Source organism: Phaenicophaeus curvirostris, chromosome 1, assembly GCF_032191515.1.
Source record: "Phaenicophaeus curvirostris isolate KB17595 chromosome 1, BPBGC_Pcur_1.0, whole genome shotgun sequence".
NCBI classification, from domain to species: Eukaryota; Metazoa; Chordata; class Aves; order Cuculiformes; family Cuculidae; genus Phaenicophaeus; species Phaenicophaeus curvirostris.
In genome coordinates, this window is record NC_091392.1 from 51,579,722 (window position 1) to 51,596,982 (window position 17,261).

A 17,261-nucleotide genomic window follows, 5' to 3' on the forward strand; every position below is an offset into this window, starting at 1 on the left:
AACAATTATGTTCCTGTTTTAGAGCTATTAACTTCTCCAGCCACGACATACACACAATTAGGCACTTTCCAAGTGATCATGATAACGTCTAAATGATCATTCTGCATATACTATTAACTTAAAATTCAAGTTAACGATGCCGTCAAAAGGACATGATGAGAACCTAATTGCTGAGACAGCTGCCTGATTTAGTAAGATATACACTACAACTTCACATCTAGATTCAAACTCTTTCTATTCCATTCTCATCCAAAATCATTAAATATTTCCTGTGATTTCAGGTCTGCAAGTAAAAACCCTTAGTTCTAGCACCTTCTGACACAGATACAGAAGGAGGGATGCTGCATGCCTTTTGCCCCTGCTTCCATGAAACTGAAACTTTCAAGTGGTCTAAAAGCAAAAAAAGACAGGTAGAATAGAACACATATACAAAACAGCATTCATATATATGCCTGCATGTAAATATTTATACATACATATATACACATGAAATATAGTGTTTGCGTTTTCGTGTGTGTCTGCGTGTGTGCGCCTCTGTGTGTGTGTAGGGTATACATATATACATATATATATATAACGAATTTAGAGCGTCCTGTTAACATCACGAAAGCAGAAATTCCAACAGAGATGTTCACAGTATGGTCACTCTTCAGGACAGCATCCAGTTCCAGTTCTCTGCAGAGTGAGGTCAAACTACTCTGAAGCACGGCCCTAATAAGTTCTTTCTCACCTGACATGGTGCTTCATTTAACAAATCTATTTTTCAACTTGTCTAAGAAAGACCCATCTTCTGAAAATGTCAACAACCCAACTGACATAGAAAAGTAAGGGGAATGCTCGGAGACTAGGATTTCCACAGCAAGTGAAGTTCAGTATTTTAAAATAAACTGAATTATCCTTTTAGATGTTAGCAGTGACAGTGTGGGAACATGTATACTCTTCTCAGACTTATAAGGGTCATACCCTACATAGTTTACTGTAAGTTTAATTATGACATCTGCAAACCACGCTGAAATATTCACTGAATTTTGGCATTTAGTTTATGTTGCCCATGCTGGGCTGTTCAAAATAATTCAACTTGCAAAAGAACAAAAATTAGCATGCAATGCTGAATCTCCATGTTGTAAAAATGTATATAACCCCCTCATATAAAAAATAAGATTTATATATTACTTTTATTATTTATAATATAATTAATATATAATATATAGTAGAATATCAAAAGGAGTAATGTGTAAGTATGAGACTGTGGGAGAGTTCTTTTCCCAAACAATGTCAGTTTGGTATATATAGACATTGGTATAATGCATCATTGAAGTCGAATGTTTCAAAAACAACCTTAAAGAATTTAGGCTAAGGCACAATCCAGAAACAACTCTCCAGGAAAGACCACCAGTAATGCTAGAAAAAAGGACAACTGTATTTTTTCCAAACCAATTAAAATAGACAAATAGTAGCAGAGACAAAAAAAAAAAAATATTCACAGCTATCTAACCTGATGTTTTTCATGCGTTACCTGTAAGAGCTGTTAAGCAAAATTCCATTAACCCTACCAAATAATTGAATCAAAGCCTTTGTCAAATCTAGAGTCTACTTCTGCCTATCAGAAGGTATCTCTTATTTCCCTGCATATCATGCCATCCACTTTCTTTTTACCATTTGCTCTGGGGATTAAATGGGCTTAACCCTAAGAGTGCCTATTTCTCTCCTCTCTAAGGCAGGAATCTCTTTAGACACAATCTAAAGTTGTGATATAGAAGGCTATATCCCAGATGCACTGAATACCATCCACTGTATCTGAATACAACCTAAATTGTGTTAAGTGAATGCAGGAATCCAACCAACATCTGGCTTCAACACTTCTGACCTCTTTCTTCACAGGGGGCTGGGCCGAGTGAAAACACCTAAAAGGCCGCTTGAGCACTGTACGTTGTACTGACAGTTCTCTTTAGAAAACAGAGTGACTTTAAAATTCCTACTTCAGCATAAGTTTTCAAAAATATATTTAGTGTCCAATAAAACCCCCCTCCATTCCATATTCATTATTACCTTGTCTATTTACTTCATTCTGAAGCAGCTCTTCCATTGCCTCTTCTTCAGCAATATCTAATGGAGTGTCTCCTTCACTATTTACAGCTCCTACATGTGCTCCTTGACTAATTAAATACCTGCCAAAAGAAAAAGAAAAATAAACTGTAAGCAACTTGGTAAACTTGATGCAAAAAAAAAATACCAGCCACTACGATGCCATATGCAATGGGTACATACACGCACACAGACAGTTAATAGAAACAACTCTATTAGGTTTAAGTAAAAAACCTCATGACCTGTCTTTTCATCACAGTACCCATTATCACAAAGAGCTCTCTGTTTGCTCCTCAGTTTGCTACAAAGACTCCCGACATGTTTAAATACATACTTGCAAGAAGTGAAAGAAGAAAATGGTTAGATAATGAACAGAAGTGAACAAAAGGTGAACAGGAGTTGAACTATCAATTCCCATTAGGTCCTCACATTAAGCCATTTCCTCTAGAACTTCCAAATCCAGTGGCACAGTATGTTTCTATACTTTGCCAGAATAATGACTCCTGGCCTGAGGCTGTTTCATAAAGTTAATAAAACCAGAATCAGCTCTGCTCTTAAGTATTCATAAGGTCATCTTTTGGCGTTGAAAGAGACAAGGGGGATAAAGGAAGCAGTACTTTACACTACTCCAACCTCACTGTTTACTTACTTGAAGCGGTATTGTCTCAGATGTCAACAATCCACATCAGTGGAAGCTATCTCTAATATCCAATTAAGTCAAATGGATCAATTTCAAGAATAAGTCCCAAAAGAATTAAGTTATTTCACTGTATGAAACCACAAGTCTATAAAGTTATTGAGAACCTACAGGTTAGCGTATAGTCTGTTTCTAAGTAGACAATGAACAATAATTAAAACATCAGAACAGAGCAGTCTTACACCTTCTGACCATAACATTTCCACTTCCCTAACAAAGAGACTCAACACAGGCAAAAGAATTGCAAACATACTCCCTGCCTTGCATGGCTTCATTTATGCTTTCCATATGTTTCAGGAAACAAAAAAAAAATTAGGAAATACTCAGACCTGAAGATCTGGTTATTCATTCAGTAACAGGTACATGAAATCAAAAGGGTTTTCTTAACCTCACTATTGCAGAATGCCAAATTACGCAGGAGCCAATCACAAAATTAATCCAACACTAACGCAAACGCTTCAAAGTACTTCTGCTTAACTACTGTAAATTCACAATAACAGATTCCAAATCTAGCATCACATTTTCCTTATCTTTATTTGATAACTCAGCATAAAGTACTCTCATACATTTCTATTTTCTAATGTATGATTTAAATAGCAGCTGCTATTAAGCCTCTGTAATTACGTCAAGAAGAGGTAAGAACTGACCTATTATAAAACAGAAATTAATTCCCAGAAGTCTAACCGTATCTCCTGGGATATGTATCAACATGTGGCACCACTAACTCTGATGCTGGTATGTGCTGCTGTTTTTTTATTGTTCCTATTAAAGGAGTGCTGCTGTGACTATTGCCTCACTCCAGTTTAAAGATTTGGCTTCAGTGGAATGAAAAATTGACACAAAGTAACACCTCTCACCAATACCTGCTGTACTGTTTTAAGAGAGACACAGCCTTCCAGGTTACAGGTCAGATAATTGCTGTGCAGGGGGGAAAAACAGCAGTAGGGAAACTAACTTTCTTACAAAGTCAAAAAGTAGTTTCAAAACCAAAGCCAACCACTGAAAAAATTGTCTTAATAAAAAAACCCCAAGTCAACATTCATGTTCTTTCAACCTGTTTTTTCTAATACAGACACCAAAAAAAGTGATATTTAAAATTCTGATTTTCACCTCTTTCCACACAGTATCTATAGGGAAACATCAGGCTACTTTTGTAAGGAAACTACATATCTAATTGAAGTGGTTGTATTTGGTCAACTGGGTCAATAAGCTTGCAGATATGATAAAAGTAGAAATAAGTAAGAAATTTTAGGGAATGAACAGAAGACTATAGCAGCATCTCAGAAAGTTATTATTTAGCTACATGAACAACATCACAACCAAATGATCCTTTAAAGAAGACTCCAAAAACGAAGCTGCTTACTGACCAAAACCAGATCAGTAGAGCTAGGGGGATTAGTGGGGCTGGAGAAGCAGAGTTTCCCTTTGCACGTGCTCACACGGCTTTGGTTTTCCAGGGTCAGAAAAGGAAGAATGGGTGAACCTGCCTCAAGTTCACAGGACTTAAAGGGATTAGAGAAACAGAACAAAGATGAAAGGCAGCACGCGCCTTGCCAGGGAAGTGAAAATGGTCCTCTCCCAGCCTTCCCTCTGCCACTTCAACTAGGCTTCCCCTCTGTCATGCCCACCAAAAAAAAAAACCCCAAAAAACCAGTGAACCCCTCCAGTAACCTGAAAGTGAAACAGCAATACCCACTATAAACCAAATTACTAAAAATCCAACTATTTTAAAGACACCTTTTAAGCCTGGTAATGAAATCCCTGTTTTTGCTATTTTCCACATAATTCAGTAGCAGATGACCCTGTCCTGAAAAAGTTGTTTACTTTCATTTACAGTAAAAACAACTTCAGCAAAGCAATGACAGGGTTGAGATGGTACATGAAGTCATCCTGGTGCCCAGAGGATTATAACTTCTACTAGGAAACCTACCAAATGAAAGGAGAGCAGTTGCTTCAGGCCCATACATAACTTGACCCTGCATCAAGTACTGAACAGAAACTGATCTGGCAAACAAGACCAAGAGAATGATGCTCTGAGTCTGCAAGGCATTGCTGAGCAGTAGCCAGTGCCAGAAGAATCCCAGAAGAACCCTAAAAATCATGAAGTCTTGTTCCTTTAAAAAAAATTATCTTCCAAACGAATCGTAAACTTCTAGTATGACTTCAAATATGGGTGTACTTGATATTTCAGTTATTCTGTTACTATGTACTAAAACTTTCACATGCAACAGCATATTACTGTGTGTAGGTATGTATGTATATTCAAAAAGCCATCCATGTTCTGGAAAAAAAAACCCCAACCCCGTCAAGTAATTGCTTGTATTTTATCTTTATTTTACCTTCATCTTGAAATTCCACCTTTACAAGGCAAGTAAACGTAGTATAACTTTCATTTCCTCTGCTGATAGTTAATTGATACAGCTAAATGTGTGTAATTGAAAAGAAATCAGAGCTGTGTAATAAGAAGTCCAGAACCATGCCTTTTGATACCACATCCAGAAAAAGGTGCTTTGAGCAAGCTTGGATGCAGTGGAAAAATAAAAACACACAGGACAGTCACCACCACCTATTTACAACACCTTCTGGTGTAGCACTTAAATTTGTCTCTTTTGTAATCCACCTCTTGCATAATGAGCACGTTCAACAGACAGCCACAGAAGAATAATTAAAAAAAATTCGATGATAATTTATGTAATATTCTGGCAGGTGCTAATTCCAAATGTAAATAAATGAGAAAGAAACAGCAGCTTGATCCATACCATGCTTATTTTTGGAGCTAATGCTTGCAAGTGCAGACATCAAAGCTAAAGGTACCTCTTTCAGACACTCTTGTGGTCTAAGTATAGAGAATTTCTAGTATCCAAAGCACACTAGGAAAGAGAAGGAAAATAGAATAAAACCATTCCTGATACATGTTTCCATAACAAGCATTATGTGGTCTCGGACAGACTGGAAGAACAAGTTTGCTTTGTAATACCACTGTTTTATGAAAGCAAAAAGTACTTGGTTTTGAAATCTGTCTTTTAGGAATCAATGCTGTATACTCCTCAATAGCTATTACAGACTGAAATTAGTAACCTTGAAAAACGACATGAAATGTGTCTTTTTTATAATTATTACGAAACACAGACTCTCTCCTATCAATTAATGAAAAATACATTTCAATGCATTTCATAAAGGGCTGGAATCTCAGCATCTTTTGAGACAATAAATAAGAACCCTCTGAGATTACTGTACTAAAGCCCAACAGTCCACACCAAAACCAAGCTCAGGAACTGGAGATTCGAAATTTTATCTAGCAACTTGGCCTACACTCCGAATTAAAACCCAACCAAACAACAAAACCCTTACAGACTCGTGTGTGTGTGTGTGTAAGCCTATTAACAAAATGCATACAGAGACACAATGTAAACAGAGCAGAAGAAACCTCTCTCTAAAGACAGTGATAACCAAACTTGAGTCTTACTTGTGAATTTAGGAACCATTTACTTAAGAATCTGGAAGAGGCTCAAACGTTGGCTTTACTAAGGTTTGTTTGCTGCACACAAGATATGCTGCAGATAATGTTTTAATAGTGTTTATCTCAGCCACTGAAAGAGGGGCCCATGTGCGCATTCGAACCTTGCTCCAGTTCACAATATATGGAAACAAGTCTGTGAAGTCATTAGGGATATAATTAACTTTAAGTACTCGCTGAACCTGAAGGTCACCGGGATGGTGGTGGCAAGCATAAGGCAGGGCCGAGAAGCGACCGCTGTATTGATTCAGTTCATTAAAAACTGCTTATTGAGCTCACTGGAGACTCATTAATGAAACCAAGAGGTCTCTTCAGACTAGTCAGAAGACTGGACTGCAGCCTCTAACTCCTAAATCTCTTGTTGAACAGACGTTCAACATTTTGTATACACATTTAAAGTAAATGCGTTCAGTGTTGCCTTCCAGGGAAACAGGGCCTAATTGCTAGCGGGGGCAGGAACCAACAGCACAACTGGTCTCTCAACAGCTTTTAACTAGTTAGCAATTTCAGCGAATCCCAGTTGTTTTTTTAATGTCCATAGATGGTGGAGTTTAAGTTAATTCCATGAGTGTCTTAACTGAATGATAACAGAAGCCAAGACAGAAGAAGTGTCACTGTGTTCATGCAGCTGTGCAAGCTGCAATTTGAAGAAACAATGAATATATAAAAAAAATTTAGTTTGGGTCTGGTTTTGGGTGTTTTTTTTGTTGCGTTTTTTTGTTTTTAAATTCAAAGCAAAAGTAGTAGTTAGGGTAAGTTAAATAAAGCTACATCAATCTCTATATACAAAATCTCACGAGATAGAATCACATCTTCTATGTGATTCTTGAATTTTTAAGGCACACTTCTCAAAATAACACATTAAAGAAAGGCTTAGATTCCTCCTTTTCCTTTTTTTTTAAAAAACTTAAATAATATAAACTTGAACAAATACAGTAGTATTAGAATAACATTGTGCTAAACTTTGTTGTGGTACATAGAAGAAGAGGCTGAAGGGAGACCTCGTTGCTCTCTATAACTACCTGAAAGGAAATTGTGGAGAGGAGGGAGCTGGCCTCTTCTGCCAAGTGACAGGGGACAGGACAAGAAGGAAAGGCCTCAAGCTCCGCCAGGGGAGGTTCAGGCTGGACATTAGGAAAACATTTTTCACAGAAAGGGTCACTGGGCACTGGCAGAGGCTGGCCAGTGAGGTGGTTGAGTCACCTTCCCTGGAGCTGTTTAAGGGACGGGTGGACAAGGTGCTGAGGGGCATGGTTTAGTGTTTGATAGGAATGGTTGGACTCGATGATCCGGTGGGTCTCTTCCAACCTGGTTATTCTATGATTCTATGATAGTACAAGAATGGGGCATACAAGAAAGCCTCGGGAGGGACTTTATTTTATAGAGGCATGTAGTGATAGGACTATAGGGAATGGCTATAAATTGGAGAGGGCAGGATTTAGACTAGATATAAGGATAAATTCTTCACGATGAGGGTGGTGAGGCACTGGCACAGGTTGCCCAGGGAAGCTGTGGATGCCCCATCCCTGGAGGTGTTCAAGGCCAGGTTGGATGGGGCCCTGAGCAGCCTGATCTAGTGGGGTGTCCCTGCCCATGACAGAGGGGTTGGAATCAGGTGATCTTTAAGGTCCCTTCCAACTAAAACCATTCTATGCTTCTGTAATTCTATGACAGTATATGTATGCCCTGTGTCAGTGGGCAGGTTTCAAGGAAAATGTACAGTTGGTTGAATACCAGTAATAGCTAGTACATAACCACCCCTCAGATACTCTCATCCTCACCCACACTGTCACATTCCCTTCTGAATACAGTATTCAAACCCCATATAAATGCAATGATTAAAAATCACAATTTCACTGTTTTTGAGATTTAGTGCATTTGGAGTGTAAAAATGCGTGTAACATGGGGGCTGGCCGTTCTCATGGGGCTCAGAACAGCCCTGCTTGCCCGGGCAGGTGGTATCCCATAGAGCACGACACTCTGCACAATGACAGATCTCTGCATCCTCATTAGTGACAGCCTACAGGTAATTTCCTTGGTCCTCCTTTCTCTACAGCAGAGATACCTCTGCAGTTGTCTTTTCTCCTGAATCTATGAGGTACAGGAGAAAATGAAGGCTCCGCGTTCAGTACTGGAACCAAAATTGCACAATTTTAATTGGGTCAAGAATACTTTATCCTGCAGCATTTCAAGACCGTTGTAGAAGAAATTAAATGACTTGAAAAATAATTAAGTCAAACTCATCAGGATGTCTTATTCAGGCGCTCTGCAGAACACCATCCCACGCTGTCAGTTGCTGTTGTGCCTCAACCTTCTGCCTCTAAGCATTTAGAATTTAATACAGACTGACATAAGAAGACAGGCTTCTGTGATGGCATTTAAATTAAAATCAAGTAATGATAAAACTCAGGCACTTTTAAGGTTGTGGTTCCTTGCAAATTCCAGAAGATTCTCTCCAACATCTTTCTCCCTTGGAAAAAATATGCTGCAGCACTTTCTAAATAGGCATGACTCCCCTATGAGCAGTATGATCAGCCAGCAGCTACACAAACCACCAGGTTAAGTAAGGGCAATTACGTTTATTTGGCAAAACTAGGTAATTATTTCTCCTCCTCATGACTGATGATTTTAAGACAGCTGATATAAGCAAGAGATCTCAGATGAATTTATGAGTTCCTCTAGCAGAACACCAGAGCTGAAAACTTCAGATAGCTAGAGACATTTAAAAAAATGAAAAGTTGTTAAGAAACAAATGGCCAAATAATTCTAAACAAATAGGAAGCAACATTTCTTTTCAATTTTCACCAGCCTAATCCAGATTTCAGCATATACGTTCTTCTATATTATGGACCAGTTTGAAAAGACTTTTTTTTGCGCCTTTCAGTATGCAAGAGCTCCTTCAGATAGCAGCTAAGCTTCTGATTCTCTGTCATGAAACTGTTATGAAAGGCATTGTGGACAGACACACATCCTTGCTTCAAAACTGCCAAACTCTCCCAAAGCTATCCCCCTATACAAACAGCGCTTTCTATGAATTCTAACGACTGTGCCTATATTAAAAAAGTATTTACGTTTATGAAGCCAAAACTCCACAACGTACCAAGACACCACTGAGCTGTGCATGTAAGTGGCTGTCGTTAGACTCTACTGCAACTTGCATGCCCAAGGAAGCACAGTAATTTGAATCACATCTGTTTTCCTTCCCGGTATGTATTCATAAAAGAAACACTGTAGATAACAGTATCTGGTTAGTCTTAGTCCTCCTGTGTTCCAAGAAACCTCTGAAAAAAGCCAGCAATGAGCTCTAGAAATATTTGTACATAGGTGGCCACCTAAACATTAACAGTGCAAAGATGGAACAGGAAAAATTCCTATTTGCAGCAAATGAAAAGCAACTAAGCCCTCATTTTTGACTGTATCCATGTAGAGGAAAGACATATGAGAGGTGGCAGAGCAATATTTAGGTGAAAGTAAACAGTGATCAAGAAGATGAAAAGTAGGAAATGTGAAGAAAGCTATATAGGAAAACATTTGACACTTTTATAAGGTAGAAGAAAAAAAAATAAAAGTAAGAAAAAGAAAAAAGAAAAAAGAACTGGAGTTTGGTAATGCCAGGAAGGATATTTTGAAGTCTGCACCCTATGGTGCAAAAATGAAGGCCGAGTCTGAAAAATACCTTGTTGCAGCCGCAGGGGAGTACATACAGCACATAGAGTGACTCTAGCTCACAACTCTCTGTGCTCAGGATGTTTTCCTGTAGCAAGTCTCCAAGCATTTGATTTACAAAAGTGTCATAAAGATGAGTACTTGGAATTGTGTTACACTGCTTGAGAAGAGGTAGTAACAGTGTGGAGGCAGAAAAGGAGGAGGAAGAAGGAAAATTATGCTGCCACCCACCTTCCTCAGTTAATTCCTCACCAACAAGAAGTGATCACACCACTAGATCATTGTCCCTCCTGGCTTGTGCCATTGCCAAATTTGGCTACAGTAGCACCACAAATGCAGATTTTAACTGCTGACTTCTATTTCAATGGAAGTTATGAGCATGGACCTAGTTTAACAAGATTATTTTCCTCCAACAGCCACATGTTGGCATTCACATCAGAAAAATTTAAACCAAGATCAAATCTTTTACTATGCTTAAACAGATACTAGCATAGATAGAATCCCTACATGACAGAACTTATCTTGTTTGTAATTATATTATGCAATAACATACCAACCAAATCACTCTACGAAGCAACTTTACTATCACAGTGCAGCTTTAAGCATCACCCAGCAATACTGAACTTGGTCTGACCCCTCATTAGGTACCAACTATCTGCAATTCATAGTAGTTGTTTACCTGTCCGGTCCACTTTGAACTTCCTTCAAAACACATTTCTTCCAAAACAGACTCCTACTCTTTATTCAAATTTGATAAGCAGTATCTCATCTATAAACAAGAGGTTTTAAGTAATTCCTTTTTAATACTTTTTTCCTGTCACAACTGCTGTTTAAAAGAACATCCTACATTTTGGTGTCTTAATGTCTGAATTGTATCCAAATAACTCGTTCTCATCAATGCACAGCAGTCTTATGTCTCCAGAGATACCACATCACATTTACAGTTTTCAGAAAAATTCAAGCAGCTTTTATCCTGCCCCAGTCAGGGATTAGACTAGAAAAATACACACAGATTAGGATCATTTACACCAGAATGACGTAGTTTAGGATACCCAACAAAAGACACAGCTGTAAGAAAGCATAAGTAGGTCATAAGTTGCTTTAGTGTCATTAGAAAGTCTGCTGCATGTGGCACAATAGGGTCAAACTCACAAGAGAGAAACACTCCAGTAAAAACTAAAGAAAATTAAAACTCAGATGCACAGAAGTGACAATCTATACCACACCCATGTTTTCTCCTAGAAAACAACACTTGAACCCAACTTTACTGTGAATCACATTATTTTTATACTGGATAACTAAGCAAACACCATATTCAATATTTAACAGCACTAACAATTCCATAGATTCCACAGTCTAAGAAGAATCTATTGCCTCCTCTCTCTAAAAGAGCAGTTTTGAATTAGTTGACGAGGCCCTTGCAAGTGACAGTGTGCCATATTTGCCAAGCACCTGCTCAATTCAATATCTGGTTGCTCATATATCTACAGTTGCTCTTCCATGTTCCAGCCTTACATAGGAAACAGGAGTTGATCAGCAGCAATGGGTAGTTACAAGCCATCATCCAGGGAGGACCTGATGCATTATGTTTTTCAGGAGTCTAGTGGAACTCCCAGGCTTCCATATGTATTACTCTCCCATACGTCTTCTCTTCACATGTATCACACTCAACTTCAAAATTGATAGGCGAAATAGCTAGTCTAAACTGTTCTCAGGATACCAACAAAACCAATACTCTGTGATAAACAACCAAGACCTTTCCTATGCACGTTACTTCTCAAAGCAGAATGGCTTTTTTTAGACAAGAGCTGCATTTTCAAATTCTTTTTCAGCCAAAAAAGAGAGTGTTCTGAGCTTTACAGTAGGCATCAGATCCAACAAGCTGCTAAGGCATATTCAAAGAAAAAAAAAAGATACTTTCCACTAAATCATAGTTCCAGCTCTCCTAGACTTCTTTGGTTGAACAAACAAGTATCATATCAGTTAGGTCCTCTAATAATTTCCTCCAACCCGTCAACCAGACCTTACTGTGTATTTCTACCAGCTGTTTTTTAACCAAATATCAGATCATAGCTACGCAGTAGAAAAGATTAAACTCTACCACATAATGACATTATTTTAAAAAGGGAATTTCACCATCAATGTAAACAACTTAATTAGCATTTTATTATTCTTAGGACGTAAATATATACAGGAAAATACTGTTGAAAACAGTGCATTGCCACAGTACATCTTCACATTAGAAAATACCAACTGGTACTAACTCACCTATCTCCAAGTTTCCCCGTTATTCTTTCTGATGGAATTAAGCTTCATCGTCATAGATATCTAATAAAAGTTTGGAAGAGAAGGAACTTTGATGTTACTGATACGGAACAAGTATGGCCCTCTAATTTTGGAGGGGAGGAGGAAAAGACTACTAAGTGTCAACTTGTAAGAAGTCAGCCATTCTTCTAAAAGATCTGTCCCTCTCTGGCTCGGAATAAATCTGCTTTCCCTACTTTTATTTTGTCACATGGCTTATTTTATAATATGTTCTCTGAAGTCCTCTTCTCATTTCCTGAGTGGGTTGTATCAAGTTTCATCTTCGGTCCTTTTTGCTTTTAATTCTACTCCTCCAGTTAACATTTCTTTATGACATTTGAAGTAGCATCAGAATCCTGACAAAAAAATTGGAGCATCTCTATCAGACCAAACCCTATATAAGTTTGCGTAATCAGTGTGAATGTGGTTTATATCAGATCACCAACTGCACCTTTTCATTCATGAACAGAAACTTCAGATTATCCCCCAAAGATTAATTTCTGAATGTATCACTAATAACATCACTTCCTACTCAGTTAGTTAAAACCATAACTGGGAACAAAGCTAAAGGAGATTGGAGCCATCCCTGACATTTTTATCAGTCTGCTTTGCTTAAATATCCCGATCTTCTAGGATTATAATGGGTTACAGCAAAGAATTTAAATTAAAAATAGTCTAGTTAAGTAATAGCTCCAGAAGATCAAGTTATTAAAACTTAAGAGAGAAATGGATTAGAAACGACTGCTTTGAAACACAATTTTGTGGCACCACCATCATCAGACACTGTGGAAGAACATTCAACAGTACCAGCTGGCTCAGGCTTATGAGGTGGGAGATGAAGGAGAGTACTCCACCTCAGCACAGGCAGCTCTCCAAAGCCAGGCTTCTGATCAGAGGTACAAGCTACACGTGAAAAACAGCCCAGGCTTTTTTTTATACCTGCATATCTATGTCGACTGCTGTTGACAAGACAAATCAGCTCCAAAGACTGATCCAAAAGAACAAACCCTCCAACTCCCCTGAGGGCTAGTCTTATGCTAATAGTTCCCACACTGTTGTGTGATCATTAGCTAATGCAAGAGATGGGGCAAGAGACTGTGGAGGAGGGAGAACCAAGGAGAGAAGAGAATGACTGCCTATTTCTACAGCAGTTTCAAGTTAGATCACATTAAGTATATATTGTGAAACTGCACTGAACTCCTTTTACTGCCTGTTGCCAGATAAGCACTGGTCCCATCCTTCTACCATGGGCAGGAACCATTACCACCAGCACCAGCAGCAGTCTCCACAAGGCAATCAGAGATGTAAGTAAACTATGTATCACTGAACATCTATGTATTCAACTACAGGTTTGCAGGACTGTCTCTCACTCCTCCATATACCAGACAATGATCATTCATTTAGTCTTAATGGACTGTTACTAAAATAGAGAGATCTTGGGCCAATGGTTTGCTGCGGCTTCAGCAAACTAGTTCGGCTGGGTTCACTTGCAGGTGTCTGAAGTCTGGAAAAACAGACAGGCGTCAGCAGCAAGGCAGTGGTTACACACAAGCCTTTTAAGGTCTGCTTTAAATATCAGGGGAAAGGAAGGAATACAACATAGGAAACTTTGGGCAGGGAGGAAAGTGGGTGAGCTGGGTTTTAGAGCAGCAGAGTTGCTGAAGCTGCTATTCTCTTCCTAAATGAACTGAGTGAGGAGGCTCTGAACTGCATCTAACTGTAATCATATGTTTCAACCTTTAAAATTTGTAAAATAAAGAAGGTGTGTTTTGAGACTGTGCTAAGTCTTAGGGTTCGTATGTCTAACTGTGTATCAAACATGCATCTCAAACATAAAAGCAACCAAGTTAGGCCAAACATCCAATTAACATCTAGGCTGTCTCCAAAAGCGAGTATATCTTCAAAGAGAAAAAAAACACATGCTACTTTTCCTGCAATACCTTTCCAGCCTGGAGATATTGTCATGGATTATCTGAACCAGGCCCCATTTGTATGTACATACTTCGCATTTGTATTTTTGTATGCAGTCACCCTCAGCAGACTTCTCATCCCTTGAACCCATGAGAACTGTATCTACAGCAACATTTGGCAAACTGTTATTCAGGTGTAGTACCCACTACGTGAAGATATAAAACCTTATTTATCCCTTAGGAGACATCTCCTCACCACTGATTTTTTTTTGCTCAAAAGTGATAACTGTCACTGACTTGTATGTTATATTTGAAAAATTATTCTCTTATATTTGCTTGAAGATGCACCTTCTTTCATTCTGGGGAAAATGAAAAAGCATTCAGATTCAAGTAGTGTACTGTAGCCTCTAAATACTTGCAAATGAGCTTCAAAATATAATACATCAACTATAGTGTCACAACTAGGCACAGTACAAAGCCTGTATGTCTCAAACAGTAAGATCCACTCTTTAGAGGAGACAAGAAGCATATTCAGGAGAAAGCAGCTGTTTCAAAGGAGCAGAAAACTGAAATGGGACAGGAGACACTGCTGGGAGAAGATGCCATAGGACTGGTGAACACAGTGTTAGATGACAGGGACAGCAAATGCTACCTGCAGTGAGAAGCCCAGTGGCCAGACAGTGCAGTTAACAAAAGCAAAATAAAAACCCCCAAGAGTGGGGGGCCATGCCACATATGCACTCATCCCATTAGCAGTTACCATGGAACCACTGCCAAAACATCGCTGAAGTGGTGGCTCCCTGAGATACACAGAGTTTTTTTGGAGAAGCTCCCTACCACCTACATATCCTGTGCTTCTGCCAGATCTCCAGAACATGGGTGCACTCACTCAGGGGCAACTCAGTAACAGCAAGTGCTACTTAAGAAGAACGTGTACATTATAGAGCAAAATGAAAGACAGCAAGAGCAAATCAGGCATTTAGTGAAAGCACAGCGAGGTGATACAAGTTTCTGCATTGATCAAATAGGCAGGTATCACTCTGTATTAACTCAGAGTGACCCCTAGTCATTCCCATACTAGCAAACGAGTGTTAGAATAAAAAGGATAGAACACACAGGAGAAAGAGTTGAACTGTACGACTGTTTTTGTACTGATTCAATTATAAAAGCAGTCGGAACAGAAACCCTTCCACTCTATAAGCAAATACATTAACCACCCTAAACGTAATCTTGTGGAAGTCAAAGGAGCATCAGGAGAAGGAAAACACATAGAAATACTGTCAGAACAGAAAATATCTCCATCTCCTAGCTTTGATGCTTTCTTAAGACATAATTTTAGATCTTGAGACGTGAAAATCTGCAATAATCAAACTATGCTATCATGCCACATTTTTATTATGGACTGCAAAAATGTAAGCATTGTAAAAAAAATAAATCAACAGATTAAGAAAATTTGTGTATTTTGACGATTTTACAGATTGTTCTACTTGAAGAGAAATAAATTCCTACATCTGAAGGAAGCCCTAAGAAAAGTTAAGAGATGGCAGCAGAAGAAGCCGAGATAGATTACTGAGTCTCCAATTCGGGAAGCTCTACAAAGCTGTGCAACAGCCAGTTCCACAGGAGGAGGAGGAGAAAAGGAAGCACAGGTCCAAATCTCTCCAGCCGTTCATTAACAAAGTCAGGAAACACCAGAATGTATTCCCTAACTCTCTTCTCTCTTGCACCTTGCAAGAAAATAGGAAATGAACAGAAGAGGTACTATACAAAAATGCTAGTGCATATCACATAGGACAGAAAAATGACAAGCTATTAGCTGTAATCTTTTCAGAACTATATATATATAAGCTCCACAACTAATCCAAATTAAAAGCTCCTCTCTGTGAACCAGAAAATTTAGGGCTAAAAATGAAACACAACAGATTTAGTCACAGACACAAACAAACACACATTCTTGTGCTTCTCAAGAAAGATGCACCCTCACTAAAGCAGACGATGGACCCAGTGTGTCCTACAGGACATATAAAAATGAAACTTCTAAATTCTACTAATTCATTGCATAATTCTTTCATCTTCCTCTAGTTTTGCTTCTGATACAAACTCTGCTGCCTGTTTTGTAAATTGTTTGAAGTTTAGCTCCTGGAGAAGCAGTCAGAACAAAATATAAACTCTACGGGCCTCACCAGATATAAATACTCCTCCATTCAGGTCAGGTTACCCTTCTCAGCTGTATGTGGAAATTTGTTTCAACAGTTTATCTTCAAAACTTCTTGCACTTTATAAACACTGCTCTTCAAACAGCTTATAATGTCTCACATCCCACAGGATTATAATCCAGTACTCTCATTTCTTTATAGAGTAGCTAGAGGAAATACGCAGACAGGTCTTGTCCAGTTTGAGAGAATAGAGAACAGATAACAGCCTTCAGTGATATTAGAAATTTCAGTTACTCAGGTCAATGGTGAAAAACTGTCTTGTGAACAAGGGACACTTCTTCCTTCTTCCCTGAACACCTGCCTACATTAGGCTGCAAAGCAAATCCAAGAACATCTATTCAACTTATTCCTTTAGTGGAGAAAGGCAGGTGTTTTATGTCCGTTAAACTGAAAAAAGGCTTATATTATCTCAGTTTGAACGGAAATCCTTGTAATAGTGTAGCCAACAAGGAAACATTTCCAGCATGCCCACAAGGGACATTAACAGCAAACATCTGCATAGTGTGGAACGGCAGATTACACAACTTAGCAGTAACACACTGCCCCAGATATAAAAAGGATATACGAAGCACTTCCCTATGAACACCCAGAAAAAGTTTTCCCAGTGAAAACAATATATAAAAGAGCGTCCAAAATTTTTCCTTTCCCTTAAGATGCATGCAATTAAACCTCCCAGACTCACAGAATGGAACATCAATAAACAATCCCTGAAACTTACAATTTGCATATTTTGTCATTTTAATTAGTAAGTAAAATAACTATGTCATAAACCACTACTTTTTATTTTATCCAAGTCTTACACTGGATCAGACATCACATTGAATTTAGCAGAATTAATGAAGTCTGTGTTTACCCACAGGGTCTTT

The 17,261-nt window shown here is 38.5% G+C and overlaps 2 protein-coding genes across 13 annotated transcripts in view; one reads left to right on the forward strand and one right to left on the reverse strand.

The window, feature by feature from the left end:
* The window catches only part of RPS16 (ribosomal protein S16), a 383,184-nt gene that overhangs the window by 238,589 nt on the left and 127,334 nt on the right, over window positions 1–17,261 (forward strand). The window lies entirely within an intron of this gene.
* PPP1R12A (protein phosphatase 1 regulatory subunit 12A) overlaps window positions 1–17,261 on the reverse strand; it is a 118,698-nt gene that overhangs the window by 51,412 nt on the left and 50,025 nt on the right. For all 12 annotated transcript variants that reach the window (XM_069857935.1, XM_069857868.1, XM_069857954.1 and 9 more), the window contains exon 3: window positions 2,050–2,168. In XM_069857935.1, the coding sequence (XP_069714036.1) occupies window positions 2,050–2,168 (119 nt within the window). The remainder of the gene's footprint in view (window positions 1–2,049; window positions 2,169–17,261) is intronic.